At 36.7% G+C, this 20468-nt stretch overlaps 1 protein-coding gene across 2 annotated transcripts; it reads left to right on the plus strand.

Moving 5' to 3' along the window:
- The first annotated feature begins 1007 nt into the window (after positions 1–1007).
- Positions 1008–20151, plus strand: ZDBF2 (zinc finger DBF-type containing 2). Of its 2 annotated transcripts, none has more exons than XM_065881063.1 (5): positions 1008–1067; positions 5541–5668; positions 13035–15709; positions 15839–16157; positions 16275–20151. In XM_065881063.1, exons 1-5 carry the CDS (start codon positions 1008–1010, stop codon positions 20149–20151), a joined length of 7059 nt encoding a protein of 2352 aa, XP_065737135.1. The 2 variants fall into 2 exon arrangements, with proteins under 2 accessions (XP_065737135.1, XP_065737136.1); XM_065881064.1 differs by lacking the exon at positions 1008–1067 and adding an exon at positions 3418–3471.
- The last annotated feature ends 317 nt before the right edge of the window (positions 20152–20468 follow it).

Below are 20468 nucleotides of genomic sequence, written 5' to 3' on the forward strand. Positions count from 1 at the left end.
GAAGAGAAATGTCTTTTGTTTCAGAGGCTGTATTAGTTGCTATTTTGTTTTTTAGCAACTTTGTTGGATAAATTACTTTAAAATCTGCCTCTGTGGATTAAGCAGAAAATAAATGTAGTATCTTTACTCTCATGCTAGAGAAATAAGATGTTATATATGACACTGAGAGTTCACATAATCTGGGATTTTGTGTAGAAACATAATGGGAAAATTAATAAGCTTTGTTGAAGTATAGTAAATATACTATAGTAACAACTTAGAAATAGTAATTTGTCTTTATAAATTGAGTACTGTATTCAATACTGAATCACTTTCTGATAACTCTTAACAACTTAGAAAATCAATAAAAAATGTAGTCATCTAGGCTTCAAATACTGGCAACACACTACTCTTTTAGAAGATGCATAGGTCTCAGAGAAAGACAAATACTGTATGATATCACATATATCCACGTATATGTGGAATCTAAAAAATAAACTAGTGAATATAACAGAAAAGAAACAGACTCATAGATAAAGAGAACAAACTAGTAGTTACCAGCGGGGAGAGGGGAGAGAAGAGGGGCAAGATAAGGGTAGGGAATTAAGAGGTACAAACTGCTATGTATAAAATAGATAAGCTACATGGATACAACACAGGGAATATGGCCAATATTTTATAATAACTATAAATGGAATATACCCTTTAAAAATTGTGAATTGTACTGTGTTGAACACCTGAAACTTACATTGTGCCTCAACTATTCCTTAATTAAAAAAGAAAAGAAGATTCAGAGGTCTCATTTTATTCCAGGCTCATTGATTGGTTCAGTAGCTCATGGTAGCCTTGTCTGTTTTCACAATTATTAGAAATATGAGTGGGTAGGACCCAAGAATGAATTTCTGGTCTCTGATATTATCATAGCTATTTTCCTTATGGTAGTAAGGAATTACTGTGCTTTTGCCATTTTTGTTTTTTTCCAGTTTGAGTGTTCAAGGACAATAGCCATCTGACTTTGGTTATTCAATATGCAGAACAGACAAGGATATTGCAGCTATTGCTGTGTGCACTATAATAACCTGGAACAGGTGAGAAGATCCTATTACTATGGTTGTACCACAAAGGACCTAGTCGTAACTTTCCCTTCTTTTACGTTTAATTAAATTCATTTATTCCTGCATTGAACAGACTATACTGAGAATCTACTAATGGGCAGATACTGTTTAAGTTTCTAGGGATATGGCCATGAACAAAATCAGTTTCCTTTATTCATGAAGCTTATACTTTAGTGCAGTAAGACAGAAAGTAAGTAGTCATATAAGTTTAGTACATAGTATGTCAGATTGTGATAAATGTTGCGAGGAAAGTAAAATAGGGAAGAGTGTGCAATTTTAGGTAGAGTGGCCAGGTAAGGTTAAGGAAGTGACATTTGAGTTGAGATTTGAATGAAATGCAGGGGCCAGGCTTGCTTATATCTGGGGGAAGAATTTCTGGGTAGAGGGACAGGAGAGCAAGGATAGAGACCCTGAGGCAGAAGAGTGGTTAGCATGCTAACTAAAAGCCAGGAGGCCGATGTGGCTGCAGTGGAGGTCAGGTGGGGGGTGGAAGTTAAGTGACAGGTGAAGAATTCAGAGCATTAGATTTTGTAAGTCATTGTAAGACAAGGTAAGGACTTTGAATTTTATGCTTTGATGCACGAAAATTTAAATTTTTGCTATAGTTGAATTTGTCTTATCTTCTTTTGTTACTTGTGTTTTTGGTGTCATAAAAATTGCCTTAAAAAAAAATTGCCTAATCCAAGTTCTTGAAGATTGATGCCCTGTCTTTTAAAAATACGGCCACATTAGTGGTTAGAACTTCAACATAAGAATTTGGCAGAGGTGGGAGGGGTGGACGCAGTGCAGTCTATAGCATTTATACTGTTTGAGTTTTGGATGTTAAACCAATTTTTCATTCCTGGGATAAATTCCACTTGGTCATGGTGTATAATTCTTTTTATATGTTGCTGGATTTGGCTTGCTAGTATTTTGTTGCAGATTTTTGCATATATATCCATAAGATATATTGTCTGTAGCTTTTTTTTTTTTTTTTTTTGACTGTGTTGGGTCTTCATTGCTGCGTGCGGGCTTTCTCTAGTTGCGGCGAGCGGGGGCTACTCTTCCTTGCGGTGCACGGGGTTCTCATTGTGGTGGCTTCTCTTGTTGCAGAGCACGGGCTCTAGGTGCTTGGGCTTCAGTAGTTGTGACATGTGGGCTCAGTAGTTGTGGCACGCGGGCTCAGTAGCTGTGGTGTGAGGGCTTAGTTCCTCTGCAGCATATGGGATCTTCCTGGACCAGGGATTGAATCTGTGCCACCTGCATTGGCAGGCGGATTCTTAACCACTGTGCCACCAGGGAAGTCCTCATCTGTAGCTTTTTTTCCTTGTGATGTGTTTGTTTTTGGTGTCAGGGTAGTACTGACTTCATAGAATGAGTTGAGTAGTATTCCTTTCTCTTCTTTTTGTTGGAAGAGTTTGTGAAACATCAAGTATGGAGATTTTGAAATAAGTATTCATGGTAATAGTAGCTGCAGCTTTCTGACCAGGATTGTTAACTTAGAAGATTCTCAAGTTTTTCTTCAGCTGTGGAATTGTCTCATAGGTGAAGCAATCATATAATGAAGCTTCTGCTAGTGCTAAACTGTTTGATCTTTGATGATATCTAAGACAAGTTTATAATATATAAAAATCATGCTGTTTAGTAGCATTTGTTTTGTTTACTGATCTAATAGTAGACACTTAAATTCATACTAGGAAGAGTTTTTATTATTGTGATTTCTACATCTGTGCCTTTTTAAAAAAGAAATAATTTTTAATGCTGGTTATAAACATGAGGAGGCAGATAATAAATCTCAAGTTCTCTTCAATATTTCTCTCATGATTGAGAAATTCTATCATCACTTGAATGGAAAATTATTTGTTGAACTTTTGCTAGTGATAAAACATGTTTATGCTTTAACTACAAGTTCTAGTCAATAAGCATTCAGTATAATTTTTTTGCTTAAGGTTTAGAATAATAATTTTTAGACATTTGGATACTCCTGTACTAAACTGACATTTAAAAAGATTCTGTTGATGATAGCTGAGGTAATTCGTACTAACTATAAAAGCTTGAAAAAAACACACACACACACATATATATGTATATATATGATTCAAAGCTTTGGTGAACTACTAAGCCAGTGAAGACATATGGGGCCCAGATCTAGCTGAATATTGATCAGAATATTCAACAGAAATAATGGAAGCCAAAGGAAAGAAAACAACTGACAACTTAGAATTCTATACTCAGTAAATAAGGTGAAATAAAATATTTTCAGGAAACAAAAATTAAGGGAATTTATCACCAGCAGACACTTACTAAAGGAAGTACTAAAAAGAGTTTTTCAGGTAGAAGGAAAATGATTCCAGTTGGAAGCTCAGAGATACAGGAAGGAACGAAGAGCAATGGAAAGGTATATAGGTGGGCAATGTAAATGAATAATATCTTGTGAAATTAACAACAGTGGCATATAAATTGGAAGGGGAGTAAATTGAGCTAATACCTAAGGACCTTGCATTGTTCAAGAAGAGAGTGGGGACTTCCCTGGTGGTCCAGTGGTTAAGACTTGGCACTTCAGTGCTTCCAAGGCAGTGGGTGCAGGTTTGATCCCTGGTCAGTAGAACAAAGATCCCACAAGATCCCACATGCCGTGAGGCATGGCCAAATTAAAAAAAGAGAGAGAGAGTAAAAGTAACAAGTACTTTTGATCAGTCAGGGTTGCATGTTATAGTCTGTTACCACTAATAGACTAGGAAAAAGTCTATATAAAATATAGATCTTTGTAGTCTATATAAAATTGGAATAATAAAAAGTAGTCCACAAGAAAATAAGAAAGCAAAGAAATAGGGACACTGTGTAGGCAAGAATAGAATAATAAAACATTTAAAAATAAAAACAAGAATTAACTACAAATGTATCAGTAATAAATTAAGTGAAAATAGACGATGCTTGAATTAAACTATATTCAATATTTTATCAGAGGTCCTAGTCAGGGAAATAAAGAAAGAAAAAGAAAAGAAAATGATAAAGATTAGAGAAGAAGAAATAAAACTGTTAGTGTTTGTATACAGTGTGATTGTGCACAAAGAAAATCCTAAAGATATTTAGATGAACTATTAGAATTGATAAGTGATTTTTAAAAACCTTTGGGCCAACATAAAAATAAATTGTCTTCTTAGAGTAAATATATATATGTATAGCAATCACTTTGCTGTACACATAAAACTGACATAACATTGTAAGTTAACTATACTTCAATAAAAAATAGTTAGAAAAAAAGAATAAAAAAATTGTCTTTCTATATATAAACACCACATAGAAGATGAGATTTGAAGAAGATATTTACAACAGCATCAAAAATCATCAACTTTTGGGCTTCCCTGGTGGCGCAGTGGTTGAGAATCCGCCTGCCAATGCAGGGGACACGGGTTTAAGCCCTGGTCCGGGGGGATCCCACATGTCGAGGAGCAACTAGGCCCCTGCACCACGGCTGCTGAGCCTGCACGCCTGGAGCCTGTGTTCCGCAACAGGCCACTGCAATGAGAGGCCTGCGCACCGCAACCAGAGAAAGCCCACGTGCAGCAATGAAGATCCAACAAAGAAAGAGAGAAAGAAAGAAAGAAAGTCTGGTAACGCAGAAAGGAGACAGAGAGAAGAATGTTATAATATTAAAAGCAAAAAAACCGTGAGGTAAAACCAAAAAAAAAAAAAAAAAATCATCAACTTTTAAGGAATATGTGTAAAAAATACGTATAAGATTTTTGTACAGAAAACTATGACCATTGAGAGAAATTTAAGAAAAATTTAAAAATTAAATGCACACACATACACAAAAGAAAGTGAAAAGGCAAGCCACAGAGAGGAAGATGATACAGATCTTCCTCAACTTATGATGGGATTACATCCTGATTGTAATTTGAAAATATCTTAGGTTGAAAATGCATTTAACACACCTAACCTATTGAATATCATAGCTTACCTAGCCTACCCTAAAATTACTCAGAACACTTCATCAGCCTACAATTGGGCAAAATCATTTATGCAAAGCCTATTTTATAATAATTGAGTAGCTCATGTAATTTATTGAATACTGTACAGAAAGTGAGAAACAGAATGGTTTTTTTTTTTTTTTTTGCGGTACGCGGGCCTCCCACTGCTGTGGCCTCTCCCGTTGCGGAGCACAGGCTCCGGACGCGCAGGCTCAGCGGCCATGGCTCACGGGCCCAGGCGCTCCGCGGCACGTGAGGTCTTCCCGGACCGGGGAACTAACCGTGTCCCCTGCATCGGCAGGCATACTCTCAACCACTGCGCCACCAGGGAAGACCCCCTTATGGTTTTTAGATGCATATTTTAGAATTGCTTTATAGAAAGGGTATATTAATTTATACTTCTACAAGGTGTATAATGAATTTATATTGTGACACTCTCACTACTAATGAGTATTACCCATTTAAAAATATTCATTTTCTTTTTACTTTATAGCATATATCCAGTGATCAGCACAGATACTTGACCACACAGAGTAGACAATGGATGGCTACCACTAGTTTGATGGATCGTTTCTTGCAGGATGTTCTGAGGCACCACCCATATCATTATCAAGAAAGCAGGTAAAGTAACTGAGTGGAATAATATTAGCACAGAGTTAGTTATATGTTACAGTAAGTGTTTGTGTTAATTGTTCTAATACTTCCTAAAGTGAATCAAGGAATATAACGTGAAATTTTATCTAGTAACTTACCTTTGCAATTATTTAAAAATTTTTCCTAGCTTAGGTAAGAAATTTCACTCTAAAAGTTATGGACTACACTGTGCTTTTTCTAAAGAAAAGTCTTAGGCCAATAAATAATTATATATCATTAAGGTGTTTTGTAAGGATGTCACAGGATTAAACACGGTAAAAAGGTGGGAGCAAACATAACTTTTACAACCAAGACCAAAAGACAACCCTCAGAATGGGAGAAAACATTTGCAAATGAAGCAACTGACAAAGGATTAATCTCCAAAATTTACAAGCAGCTCATGCAGCTCAATAACAAAAAAACAAACAACCCCATCCAAAAATGGGCAGAAGACCTAAATAGACATTTCTCCAAAGAAGATATACAGAATGCCAACAAACACATGAAAGAATGCTCAACATCATTAATCATTAGAGAAATGCAAATCAAAACTACAATGAGATATCATCTCACACCAGTCAGAATGGCCATCATCAAAAAATCTAGAAACAATAAATGCTGGAGAGGGTGTGGAGAAAAGGGGACACTCTTGCACTGCTGGTGGGAATGTGAATTGGTTCAGCCACTATGGAGAACAGTATGGAGGTTCCTTAAAAAACTACAAATAGAATTACCATATGACCCAGCAATCCCACTACTTGGCATATACCCTGAGAAAACCAAAATTCAAAGAGAGTCATGTACCAAAATGTTCATTGCAGCTCTATTTACAATAGCCAGGACATGGAAACAACCTAAGTGCCCATCATCGGATGAATGGATAAAGAAGATGTGGCACATATACACAATGGAATATTACTCAGCCTTAAAAAGAAATGAAATTGAGCTATTTGTAATGAGATGGATAGACCTAGAATCTGTCATACAGAGTGAAGTAAGTCAGAAAGAAAAAGATAAATACCGTATGCTAACACATATATATGGAATTTGAGGGAAAAAAATGTCATGAAGAACCTAGGGGTAAGATAGGAATAAAGACGCAGACCTACTGGAGAACGGACTTAAGGATATGGGGAGGGGGAAGGGTGAGTTTTGACAGGGCGAGAGAGAGTCATGGACATATACACACTAACAAACGTAGTAAGGTAGATAGCTGGGGGGAAGCAGCCGCAAGGCACAGGGATATTAGCTCGGTGCTTTGTGACAGCCTGGAAGGGTGGGATGGGGAGAGTGGGAGGGAGGGAGACGCAAGAGGGAAGACATATGGGAACATATGTATATGTATAGCTGATTCACTTTGTTGTAAAGCAGAAACTAACACACCATTGTAAAGCAATTATACCCCAATAAAGATGTTTAAAAAAAAAAAACAAAAACATAACTTTTACGAGATTAGTAACCAGAAAGTTGGTGACAGTAGCCAAGTAAGGGTGGTTAAGGTAAAAACTAAGTTAATTCCACATTAATGGAACTATTTGCTATTTTGTCAAATAGAATTGGCTCTTTTTATAATTTGTTAGTATCCTGATAGCTTACTCTTGTATTAATTTATTTTGGTTTTAATAAAAATAAATATTTTGATAATATTTAAAAAAGTTAATGTCCTATGTTAAAGAAGAACTTTGGTAGAAAATCAGATTATGTACTGTGGTGAGTTTGCAACTACAGCTATACAAGATAAGGCAAAATAGATCATTAGCACATTTGTGCAGAATTAGTTGAGTTCAGCACTAGCAGCAGAAAAAAGGATAAACTTCTTGAACGCTTTGCAAGTCACCAACCTAGAACTTAGTAAATGGCGAAAAAGTTTTAATGGGAAAAAGTCAGGAAAAAAATATGTGGGACATGGGAGGGAGAAGGGGAAGCTGGGACAAAATGAGAGAGTAGCATGGACATATGTACACTACCAAATGTAAAATAGATAGCTAGTGGGAAGCAGCCACATAGCACAGGGAGATCAGCTCGGTGCTTTGTGACCATCTAGAGGGGTGGGATAGGGAGGGTGAGAGGGAGACGCAAGAGGGAGGGGATATGGGGATATATGTATACATATAGCTGATTCACTTCATTATACAGCAGAAACTAACACAGCACTGTAAAGCAATTATACTCCAATAAAGATGTTAAAAAAAATTATGTGGTTTCTTAGCTGGTGGAAAGATGGAATTAGCCTATCTTGGGGTCAGTATAAATTACCAGTTTATAGTGTATATAAACAATGCTTCAACAAACATATTTGTACATGCAACTTTTTCTGTGGAGTAGATTCCTAGAATTTGAACTTTGGGGCTAAAGTTTATGGACATTAAAAATATTTTTTATTTTTTAACTTTTCATTTTGGAATAATTACAGGCTTACAAAAATTTAGCTGCAAAACTGGTACAAGGAATTCTTGTGTAACTTTTACCTAGCTTCCCCAAATGTTAAATCTAAAATAACCACAGTACAGTGATCAAATCCATGAAATTACATTGATACCATACTATTTACAGACCTGATTCAGATTTTGTCAGTAGTGTTACTAATGTCCTTTTTTTGGACCAAGATTCCATCCAGGACCACACAGTGCATTGAGTTGTCACAATTCCTTACTTTCCCTTAATCTCGAGTAGTTCCTCAGTCTGTCTTTGATTTCAAGACCTTGACACTTTTTAAAAGAGTACTGGCCAGTTATTTTGTAGGATATTCCTAAATTTGGGTATGCCTGATGTCTTTTCATTTTGTTGATGGTCTCCTTTACTGTGCAAAAGCTTTTAAGTTTAATTAGGTCCCATTTGTTAATTTTTGCTTTTGCTTCTATTGCTCTAGGAGATGGATCCAAAAAAATATTGCTGCGGTTTATGTCAAAGAGTGTTCTGCCTATGTTTTCCTCTAGGAGTTTTATATTATTTGGTCTTACATTTAGGTTTTTAATCCATTTTGAGTTTATCTTTGTATATGGTGTTAGAGAATGTTCTAAGTTCATTCTTTTACATGTAGCTGTTCAGTTTTCCCAGCACCACTTATTGAAGAGACTATCTTTTCTCCATTGTATATTCTTTCCTCCTTTGTCATAGATTAATTGACCATTAATGCATGGGTTTCTTTCTTTTTATTTATTTATTTATTTGGCTGTGACGGGTTGTAGTTGCAGCATGCGGGATCTTTCGTTGCAGTGCGTGGGCTTCTCTCTTGTTGTGGCACATGGGCTCCAGAGCACACGGGCTCAGTAGTTGTGGTGTGCAGGCTTAGTTGCCCTGTGGCATGTGGGATCTTAGTTCCCCAACCAGGGATCAAACCCACATCCCTTTCATTGGAAGGCCAGTTCTTAACCACTGGACCACCAGGGAAGTCTGCGTGGGTTTATTTCTGAGCCCTCTGTACTGTTCCATCGATCTATGTTTCTTTTTTTGTGCCAGTACCATCCTGCTTTGATTACTGTAGCTTGGCAGTATAGTCTGAAGTCAGGGAGTGTGATTCCTCTAGCTCTGTTCTTCTTTCTCAAGATTGTTTTGGCTATTCAGGGTCTTTTGTGTTTCCATACAACTTTTAAAATTATTTGTTCTGGTTCTGTGAAGAATGACATTGGTATTTAGATAGGGATTGCAGTTAATCTGTAGATTGTCTTGGGTAGTATGGTCATTTTAACAATATTGATTCTGCCAGGAACATAGTGTATCTTTCCATCTGTTTGTGCCATCTTCAGTTTCTTTCATCAGTGTCTTATAGTTTTCTGAGTACGGGTCTTTTGCCTCCTTAGGTAGATGTATTCCTCGGTGTTTCATTCTTTTTGATGTGATAGTGAATGGGATTGTTTCCTTAATTTCTCTTTCTGGTAGTTCATTGTTAGTGTATAGAAATGCAACAGATTTCTGTATATTAAGTTTCTATCCTGCAACTTTATCAAATTCTCTGATGAGCTCTCGTAGTTTTTTTTGGTGGCATCTTTAGTATTTTCTATGTATAGTATCATGTCATCTGCAAACAGTGACAGTTTTACTTCTTCCTTTCCATTTTGGATTTCTTTTATTTCTTTTTCTTCTCTTGTTGCTGTGGCCAAGACTTCTAAAACTAAGTTGAATAAAAATGGTGAGAGTGGGCATTCTCGTCTTGTTCCTGATCTTGGAGGAAATGCTTTCAACTTTTCCCTGTTAAGCATGTTGTTAGCTTTGGTTTGTCACATATAGCCTTTATTAAGTTGGGGTATGTTCCCTTTATGCCCACTTTCTGGAGAGATTTTATCATAAATGGATGTTGAATTTTGTCAAAAGCTTTTTCTGCATCTATTGAGATGATCATATGGTGTTTATTCTTCAATTTGTTAATATGGTGTATCACATTGATTGATTTGAGTATATTGAAGAATCCTTGCAGCCCTGGGATAAATCCCACTTGTTCATGGTGTATGATCATTTTAATGTGTTGCTGGATTCTGTTTGCTGGTATTTTGTTGAGGATTTTTGCGTCTATATTCATCTGTGATATTGGTCTGTAATTTTCTTTTTTTGTAGTATCTTTGTCTGGTTTTGGTATCAGGGTGATGGTGGCCTCAGAGATTGATTCAGAAGTTTTCCATCCTAACCTTACACCTAAAGGTACTAGATAAAGAAGAACAAACAAAACCCAAAGTTAGTAGAAGGAAAGAAATGATACAGATCAGAGCAGAAATAAATGAAATAGGGACTTCCCTGGTGGTGCAGTGGTTAAGAATCCGCCTGCCAGTGCAGGGGACATGGATTTGATCCCTGGTCTGGGAAGATCCCATGTGCCGTAGAGCAACTAAACCCATGTGCCACAACTACTGAGCCTGAGCTCTAGAGCCCACGAGCCACAACTACAGAGCCCACACACCACAACTATTGAAGCCCCGCACAATAGAGCCTGCGTGCTGCATCTACTGAGCCCATGCACTGCAATTACTGAAGCCCACATGCTCTAGGGCCCGCGTGCCACAACTACTGAGCCCACATGCTGCAACTACTGAAGCCTGCGCGCCTAGAGCCTGTGCTCTGCAACAAGAGAAGCCACCGTAATGAGAAGCCTGCACACTACAACGAAGAGTAACCCCCACTTGCCGCAACTAGAGAAAGCCCATGCGCAGCAACAAAGACCCAATGCAGCCAAAAAAAAATTAAGAAAATGATATAATAAAAAAAATGAAATAGAGACTTAGAAAAATAAGAAAAGATCAATGAAACTAAAAGCTGGTTCTTTGAAAGATAAACGAAATTGATAAGCCTTTAGCCAGCCTCATCAAGAAAAAAAGGGAAAGGGCCCAAATCAATAAAATCAGAAACGAAAAAGGAGAAGTTACAACAAACACCACAGAAATACAAAGGATCATAAGAGACTACTGTGAACAGCTATATGCCAATAAAATGGACAACCTAGAAGAAATGGTCAAATTCTAGAAATGTATCAATACAATCTCCCAAGACTAAACCAGGAAGAAATAGAAAATATGAACAGACCAAATACCAGTAATGAAATTGGATCAGTAATTTTTTTTTTTTTTTTTGCCGTACGCGGGCCTCTCACTGTTGTGGCCTCTCCCATTGCGGAGCACAGGGTCCGGATGCGCAGGCTCAGCGGCCATGGCTCACGGGCCCAGCTGCTCCGCGGCATGCGGAATCCTCCTGGACCAGGGCACAAACCTGTGTCCCCTGCATCGGCAGGTGGACTCTCAACCACTGTGCCACCAGGGAAGCCCTGAATCAGTAATTTAAAAACTCTCAACAGACAAAAGTCCAGGACCAGACAGCTTCACAGGTGAATTCTACCAGACATTTAGAGAAGAAAATTTTAATTCTTGATAGACATTTCCTGGAAGGCTATACCAATTTATATATAATTTATTGCATCAATTGTATATATATGTATATACACCGGTAGTATATGACAGTGCTCATTTCCTGTCACTCTTGCCAACATTGCAATTATCAACCTCTTTCTTTCTCCCTAAAATAATAGGCCAAAAAGTGTCTCTTAATTAACCTTTATTTATTTATGAGTAAAGTAGAATTTCTCTTGCTATATAGTTATTAGAAATATATTTATCCTATGGATTGTTTTTTCATATACTTTGCTTATTTTTCCATTGAATTGTTTGTATATTTTGCGTTTGTATGCAATATTTATGAATAATAGTTCTTTGTATTTTAAATGTTATTTGTATTTTAAATATCAGAATCTGTCATGTGTTTATCAACTCTGTTATCATGTGTTTATCAACTATATGTTATTTTTTACTATATAGAAAGAAACATTTTGACACAATCTAAGGAGAATTTTTATTTATGGCTTCTTTTATGTCTTTTTCTTAATTCCATTTTTCTCTTCTTTTAAATATTTTTAATCTTCTTGGAATTTATTTTTATAAGTGGTATATAGCAGTACTTATTTTTTAAATATACTAATTATCTCCACTGATATAAAACATCACCTGTAACATAAAATTCCTGTATTTGTGTGTGTGTATCTACATCTACTTCTATATCTATATATTGGATTTTGAATACCATTTTCTTTCACTGAATGGTTTTAATCCCATGCCAGTACCACATTACTTATGTTTATAAGCTTTCTGAATTATATAGTTCATCTTTAAAAAATTTCATCTCTCTTTCCCCCCTTGTCTAGACATTGTTGGTTTTTCTATTATTTTAGACTTCTTGAAAATCAGCTCTTGCTTTGCTTTTGTTTCCTATTTATTGTCTTTTTCTTAATTTATATCTTCAATTTTCCTGAGGTAGGGAGATTTGGTTATTTTTCTGTCTTTTTGAATTAGATGCTCATTTAGTTAATTTCTGTTTACTAATTCTTATTTTAATGGGAAATTTAAAAGTGTGAAGTTTTCATTTTGATCATCTCATAGATTTAATATATAGTTATTTATTTTGTTTGTAGATAGTTTAAAAAGTTTTCCTTTTTAGCATAAGAGTTATATAAAAGAGTGGTTTTTAACCTTTAATGGTTACATTTTTGGAGGCCTTTTTTTGTTGTAAAATTAGTTTAAAATGAGTAGAAATACAGATTGTGATTTAGTTGTTAATTTTATTTATTTATTTAGTTGTTAATTTTAAACCCACATGAATACAGATGAAAATTTTTTGGGATTTCCAACTTGTTTGATTTTATGATTCTGCCTTCCTTTCTTTTCTTAGCCAAATATTACAAAATTAATTTTAATTTGAGACTCTGTCTTCTAGGAATCTTGCCCAGGGTAGGAAGAAAATAACATTTATTATGCATTTAATAAAAATCTTAAACAGATGTTAGAGTATTTTTATGGATTTTTTCCCCCTTGCTTTTTAGATCAATGCAAAATGAGAGACTTCATATGACTACTGTGTCACCTTCTGGAGTGGTTCCGAATGACGATTTTGTTCCTGAAATAATGACTGAGGATGCTACTGGAGTCAGAGAAGAGATGTCTTCCAAGGCTTCTGAACCTGTTGAAGAGCTGTATTCTAAACCTAGTAAATCTCAGGAATATATACAGAGTGTTTCAATTCGGCCTTCGGTTATTCAAAAACTGGAGAAAGGACAGCAGCAGCCCTTGGAGTTCATTCATAAAATTGGGAGCCATATGAAAGAATTTAACCCAGTTGGTATTGGTCATGCTACAAATAATAGACAAAACGTAATATATTCATCAGTGGTTTCTAATGCTCCTGTTAGTTGTTTACCTGAAAGTTCTCATGAAAGACCAGTTACAACTAATGCTACTACTGGGTTACCACTAGGATCCCATTTGGATTCAGTTAACAAATGTGACCCAAACAAAGTTGACAAATACTTTAAACAGCTAGACAGGGGCTCTAGAAACCCTATGCTATCATCCCATCCAGAAACTTCTTCAATAACTTATCAGAAACCTAAAGAATCAAACAGGAAATCTTTATGTATAAATTCAGATAAATTGGTTATACAGGAAGATGTGAAATCTCAGGGTAAAACTTTGTCAACTGGCTCTAAAGTCCATGAATGTGTGGGTGCTGAAGCCTTCTTAAAATTGGAATCTCTTTCCAGATTTACAGTAAACCCAACAGTCAACCTGAATAAAACTGACATGCCTTCTACTAAAGGAATCTTTGAAGATGGCATTCCAAAGCATCATGAGAAATTCTTTCCTAATATGGATCATACCCAAGAAGGAAAGCATTTGGTCTTTAACAAGTCAGCCTTCTTGGAACAGAAGATCTCAGTGAGTTCTGAAATGAAGTTTACTGGTGGCTGTCTTCAGTCAGCATCTGATCACCATGAAGAGGCTGTGCCAGACCTTTGGAAGGAGGAGCAAATTGACCAAGAAGATAAGAACTGTGAATCAAGAGGTTCTGAAATGAGTTCTGATGGCAGTTCCTCTTTTTATTCACTGACGGACCAATCTAAAGTGACTGCCGAAGAAATAAACCTCTTAAAGGAAGTACATGCTGACTTGCAGTATAAGAACGATAAATCTTGTGTTTCTGAAATAAGCTCTGATTATGATGGCTCCCTTCAGTTGACTTCCAACCAAACTCAAGTAATTGTTAAAGACGTAAGTGTTCAGAAGGCAATGCATATTAGGCTGGTTGATGAAAGCTATGGATCTAGTGATTCTGAGATGAATTTTCATGGTGATGCCTCACTTCAGTCAACTGATAACTACCCCCAACAGCATGAAAAAGAAGTAAACCTTCCCAAGGGGGCACACGTTGGCTTGGTTGATATGAACTATGGATCTGGTAGCTCTGAAATAAGTGCTGATTCCGTTTTCTCACGTCAGTCAGTGGTTGACCAATTCCCAGTGGCTGTCACAGAAACAAAACTCTGGAAGAAGGTTCACATTAGCTTGGTTGATAAGAACTATGGATCGAGTTGTTCTGAAACAAGTTTGGATTGTGATGTTCAGTCAGTAGTTGACCATCCTCAACTGGCTGTCAGAGAAAGAAACCTGGAGGATAGGCTTGTCTATCTGAAAGATAAGGATCGTAAGCCTAGTAGTGCTAAAGCACATCTTGATGGTGATGTCTCTCTTCAGACCATGACTGATGAACCTCAGAGGGCTGTTGAAGAAATCTATCTTCTGAAAGAGAAGAATGACGTTGTGGATATGAACTGTGGGTCTCATGGTCCTGAGATGAATTTTCATCTGATGAAAACAGATGCTAAGTTAGTGCCTGACCAATCCCAAGTGGCAGTTACAGAAGTAAACGCTCAGGAAGTAGCTCTTGACCTGGAGAATAAGAGTGTTAAATCTAGCATTTCTGATCTAAGTTTTGATTCTCATGCTTCTCTTTATCGATCAGCTAATGATCAACCTCAGGGGGATTGTGGTGAAATGAATCTGAAAGCATTAAATGTTGATATGGAAGTTAAGAGCTATGGGTGCTCCAGTTCTGAGTTGAGTTTTGATTCCGATCCTCCTCTTATGTCAGTTACTGAGTATACTGAGCTGGATGTTGAAGAAATAAGAAAGAAGCACATTAACCTGGAAGATGAGAGCTTTGAGTCAATTAGCTCCAAAATAACTTTTGATTCTGATATTCCTCTTCACTCAGAAGTTGACCAATCTCAAGTAGCCATTTATGAGGAGGAGTCTATTGATCTGGGAAATAAGAGTAATGAATCTTGTGTTTCTGAAATAACTTTTGATTCTGATATACCTCTTCATTCAGGGATTTATCAACCTGAAGTAGCTGCTAAAGAAACATTCATTCAGAAAGAAGAGTATATACACTTAGGAGGGAAGGATGATGAACCCACCGGTTCTGAAATAAGTTTGGATTCTTATATCCCTTTTCACTCAGTGGTTAACTACCCAGAAGAAGCTGTTAAAAAGCTAAATCCTCAAAAAGAAGAGTGGGCACCCTTAGAAAATAAGGAAAATGAACCTTGTGGTTCTGAATTAAGTTTTGATTATGATGTTTTTCGTTCAGTGACTGGATGTTCTGAAGATCCCATTAAAGAAAGAAACCTTCTGAAAGAGGAGATTATACACTTAGAAAGTAAGGGTAGTGTACCTGTTGTTTCTGAAAGCAGTATGAAGTCTGATATTTCTTTTCATTTAGTGACTGATCATCCTGGCATAGCTATTAAAGAAGTAAACCAAAAAGAAGAATATGTAAAGTTAGCAGATAAAGGTAATGAGTTAAGTGTTTTTGAAACAAGTTTGGATTCCAATATCCCTCTTCAGTCAGTGATTCACAAACCTGAAGTGGTTGTTAAAGAACTATGGCTTCAAAAAGAAAAGCATGCTAAGTTAAAAGGTAAAAGTGCTAAATTTAGTGGTTCTGAAATAAGTTTAGATTCTGATTATTCAATGACTGAAACTCAAATAGCTGTTAAAGAAATAGATGTTCAGAAAGAAAAACGTGTTGTTCTAGAGAACAGGAGTGATGAATATAGTGGTTCTGAAATAACTTTGGACTCTGATGTCCCTCTTCAGTCAATGAATGAAAAACCTCAAATAACCATTTTAAAGGAGGACCATGTTGACCCAGAAGATGAAAGTACTGTACCTAGAGGTTTTGAAAAAAATTTGGGTACTGATACCCCTCTTCATTCAGTCATTGACCAACCTCGACTAGCCCTTTTGAAGGAAAAACATGTGGATCTGGAAGATACAAACAATGAATCTAGTGATGGTAAAATAGCTTTTCATTCTGATGACCCTCTTCAGCCATTGACTGAACAATTTCAAGAAGTGGTTGAAAAAACAAACCTGTGGAAAGAAGAGGATATGGGCCAGAAGGATAAGGTTGATGAACCTAATGCTTCTAAATTAATACATAATTCTGATGTTCCTCTTCTGTCTGTGTCTGATCAACCTGAAGTAGCTGTTAAACGAATAAACCTCAAGAACGAAGGTCATGTGTACTTGGAAGATAAGAACAGCCAATATAGTGGTTCTGAAATGAGTTTGAATTCTGATCTCTTGGTTCAGTCAGTAGTTGATCATGCTCAGATAACTATTTTGGAGCAGGAGCATACTGAGCTAGAGGATAAGCACAATCAATCTTGTGGCTCTGAAATAAGTTTTGATTCTGTTGACCCCCTTCAGTCAGTGGCCAACCAGCTTAGAGAAACTGTTAAAGGAGTAAGCCTTTGGAAGGATGAAGTTGACATGGAAGATAAGAGAGATGAATCTAAGTGTTTTGAAATTGTGTATGATTCTGATGTCCTTTTTCAGTCAGTGGCTGGCCAAACTAAAGTTGTTAAGGAGATCAACCCTTGGGAGGAGGATGTTGACTTGGAAGATAAGGTGGTCCAACCTAGTGATTCAAAAATAAATTTTGTTTCTGATGAACCTCTTCAGTCTGTGGCTAATGAAATTCAAGAGGCTATTCCAGAAATAAATCTTCTGAGGGAGGGACATGTTTGTCTGTGTACTAAGAGCTATGAACCCAATGATTCTGAAGTCATTTATGTTTCAAATGCCCATCTCCAATCAGTGGTTGAGCAACCACACATATTGGAAGAGCAAAAAGCCAGTTTGGAAGATAAGAGCAATGATCCTTGTGGTCCTGAAATAAGTTTTGTTTCTGATGATCCCCTTCAGTTAGTGACTAGACCGCTTCAAAAAGCTGTTGAAGAAATAGGTCTTTGGGAGGAAGGCCATATTTACCTGGAAAATAAGAGATATAAACTAGGTGATTTTGAAGTAAGTTATGATTCTGATGTTGACTTCATAGCTGGGCATTCTCCTGTGGCTGTCAAAGAAATAAACTTGCAAGAGGAGGATCATGACCTTCATAAGAACTGTGAATTTAGTGTTTCTGAAATAAAATGTGATTCTGGTGTTCATCTTCAGTTAGAAGTTGACCAACCTCAAGTGGTTTGCAAAGAAGTAAACTTTCAGATGGAAAAGCATCTTGGCATGGAAGAAAGAGTCAGTGAACCTAGTGATTCTGAACTAATGTGTGATTCTGATGTTCCTGTTCAAATAGTGATAAACGAACTTCAAGTGTCAGACAAAGAAGCAGATCTTCAGAAGATGCTATTTGTGGACCTGATGACCAGTGATAACGATTGTGAAATGATTTCAGATTCTGATGTCCATTTTCAGCCAGTGATTGACTCACCTCAGATGACTGTCAATGAAATCAGCTGTATAAATGAAGAAAGTTTTGTTCCAGAAGATGAGAACTGTGACTCTTGTGATTCTGAACTAGGATATCCTCAATCAGTGACAAACCATTCCAAAAAGACCTTTAAAGTAGTAAACCAGAAGCAAGACTATATTATTCTGGAAGAGACAAGCTGTGAGCCTTATATTTCTGAACTAAATTTTCAAATTGATGCCTCTCATCAGTCCATGACTTCCCAGTCACAAGAGCCTAGGAAAAAAAAGGCCAAATATATTGACCCCAAAGATAAGAGCTGTCAATCTAATCGTCCTAAAAGAAATTTTGAACGGGAGGAGACTTCTCAGCCAGTGACTCAGCAACGCCAGAAGGCTAACAAAGGAGTCAACCTTTGGAAAGATGTCGAAAATATTGGCCTAAAAGATAAGAACTGTGAATCTAGTGTTTCTGCAGTGGATTGTAATGAGTCTCCTGAGTTGGTGATTCATCAAATGCCTGATAAAGAAAACCTTTTGAAGTTAAAACATACCGATCTAAAAAGTATGAGCTGTGAACCTTGTGGTTCTGGGATGAATTTTCAATGTGATCCCTCTCTTCAGTCTGACAATGACCAGCCTCAAGAAGCTGTTAATAAAATAGACCTATTTGAGAAGATGTCTTTTGACCTGAAAGAAACAAACCATAATTCCCATTCAGGCTCTGTTTCCATGGTTGATTCTATACGGAACCTGGAAAAAGCAAAGGAAGTCACAGAAAATGATCCTGATGAACCAGTTCTTGAAGGCTTGCCTCATGTCCCTCCTTCATTTGTGGGGAAAACATGGTCTCAGATAATGAGAGAAGGTGACGTGAAAATTAATGCTCTTGTGAAGGAATTTAAGAAAGGTCGTTTCCACTGTTACTTTGATGATGACTGTGAGACCAGGAAAATAAAAAAAAAAAAATCGAGTGAAGGAAAAAAGGTTACCTGGAGTGACCTCAGTCAGGACACTACATCAATTCAAGTTCTTTCGGATTGTGATGATAATGCAGGTGGTATTTCAGATATTGATGACTTTTCAGTGGCCTTAGATAAACCTAGCCATTATCCTTCAGCAAAGAAGCATTTTGAACAAACATGCCGAGTGGCTTCTCCATGCCAGGCTATAAAAGTCAGCCATGGAACTCAAACCAATCTTGCAAGTCACCCAGGGACAAAAAGAAGAATAACTGGACAAGAGAAAGACTCTCCAGTAAGGAAGCGTTTACTTTTACAGAATGACAGAAAAACAAGAAAGAAAGTAAAAATTGGAAAAGTTGAATTTCCTGAGTCCTGTATTACAGTTTTGAAGCCTTTGCAACCAAATGCCTTAATTTATGTTCTTTCTTCAAATATTAAGCTGAAGAAAGGTGAATCCAACAGCTTCTCTAAAAGGAGGCATGGTAGTAGAAATAATTGGGATCTTAGCATACAGTACAAATTTAACCAGAGTTCCTTTAATTGTTATGACCCATTGAATAAACAGATTGTAATTGATCCTTCTTTGAACATAGAAGTACCAGGGCCTGACAAGAATAACTGTGTGGAAATTCATTTTAGCCACCTAAATTCTAATGCAGGAGATGATGATACTTATGTACAAAGCTCTGCTTCAGCACCTTTTATGACAGTGTCAGTAGGACGTGAATTAATGGCACATCAGGAGGCCAGTGAATCTGTGTTTCTGGAAAAATCCAAGATTTTGAATTCTAGTGAGGTTTCAAAAGAAAGTAATTTCCAGTCAACTCTTTTAAATCATGATGTTGCCAAAATTTCTCTGAAATCAATTAGAAATAAGGTTTTGGAAAGTAAAAGGAAAATTCAGAGAAGGAAGGTGACAACTAATAATAAGCCAGGTTTTCCCAAAGAAGATCGTAGACCAGTTATTCCCCGGCAAAAAACCAGAATTGCTTCAGAAAAACGGTCGATTTGGATTCAGACCAAGCTAAGTGATATAATTAAAAAGTATATTCCAAAATACTCTGTGTTTTTGCGTCACAAATATTGGTCCAGGAGCACTTTCGTTAGGATGCATCTTAAGAAGAAAAAATCTGATGTCAGTAGGTTAAAGAAGGCAAAGAGACCAGCTAAAATTCTTTCAAATGCCTCGATTCCATCAGCTGGAGCTGAAGAGCAGTCAAGAGCTATAGCAAGCTCTTCTCCCAAGCAACCAGTGCGGGGCTCTTCTGTCGTTGCAGGAAGTAAGAAGAATGGTAATAAAAAACGCCCTAGAAGACAGCAAAGAAAACCTTCTAGACCTGTTAGAACATATGCTTTGAGAAGTTTGTATTCTGGTGTACCATATTCTGATAGAATGAGGACACGGCTCTCTAACAAATTGTGAGGTAATGAGGTAAACTAGAGGTGTTTCTATTAAGGGCTAGTTGAGGATTCAGTACTTCAATTGAAAATATATTTGGTACCTAGTGTACATAGCTTTCCTAACTTTGGTGAAAAAAATGCACCTTCAACTATTTTGCTATAGACTTATTTTTCAGAACTTTTATATTAATTTAAAGTTAGTGTTTAGGGTCCTTTTTTTTTCAAATTAAAAAACTTCCTTTGTCCATTTGCTGTGGAAGAGCTTCATCTTAATTTATATCACATAATTTAGCACAGTATATACAACTTTCTCCCTCAAATCATGTCCCTCTTATTTAT

The sequence above is a fragment of the Phocoena phocoena genome, chromosome 7 (assembly GCF_963924675.1).
Source record: "Phocoena phocoena chromosome 7, mPhoPho1.1, whole genome shotgun sequence".
NCBI classification, from domain to species: domain Eukaryota; kingdom Metazoa; phylum Chordata; class Mammalia; order Artiodactyla; family Phocoenidae; genus Phocoena; species Phocoena phocoena.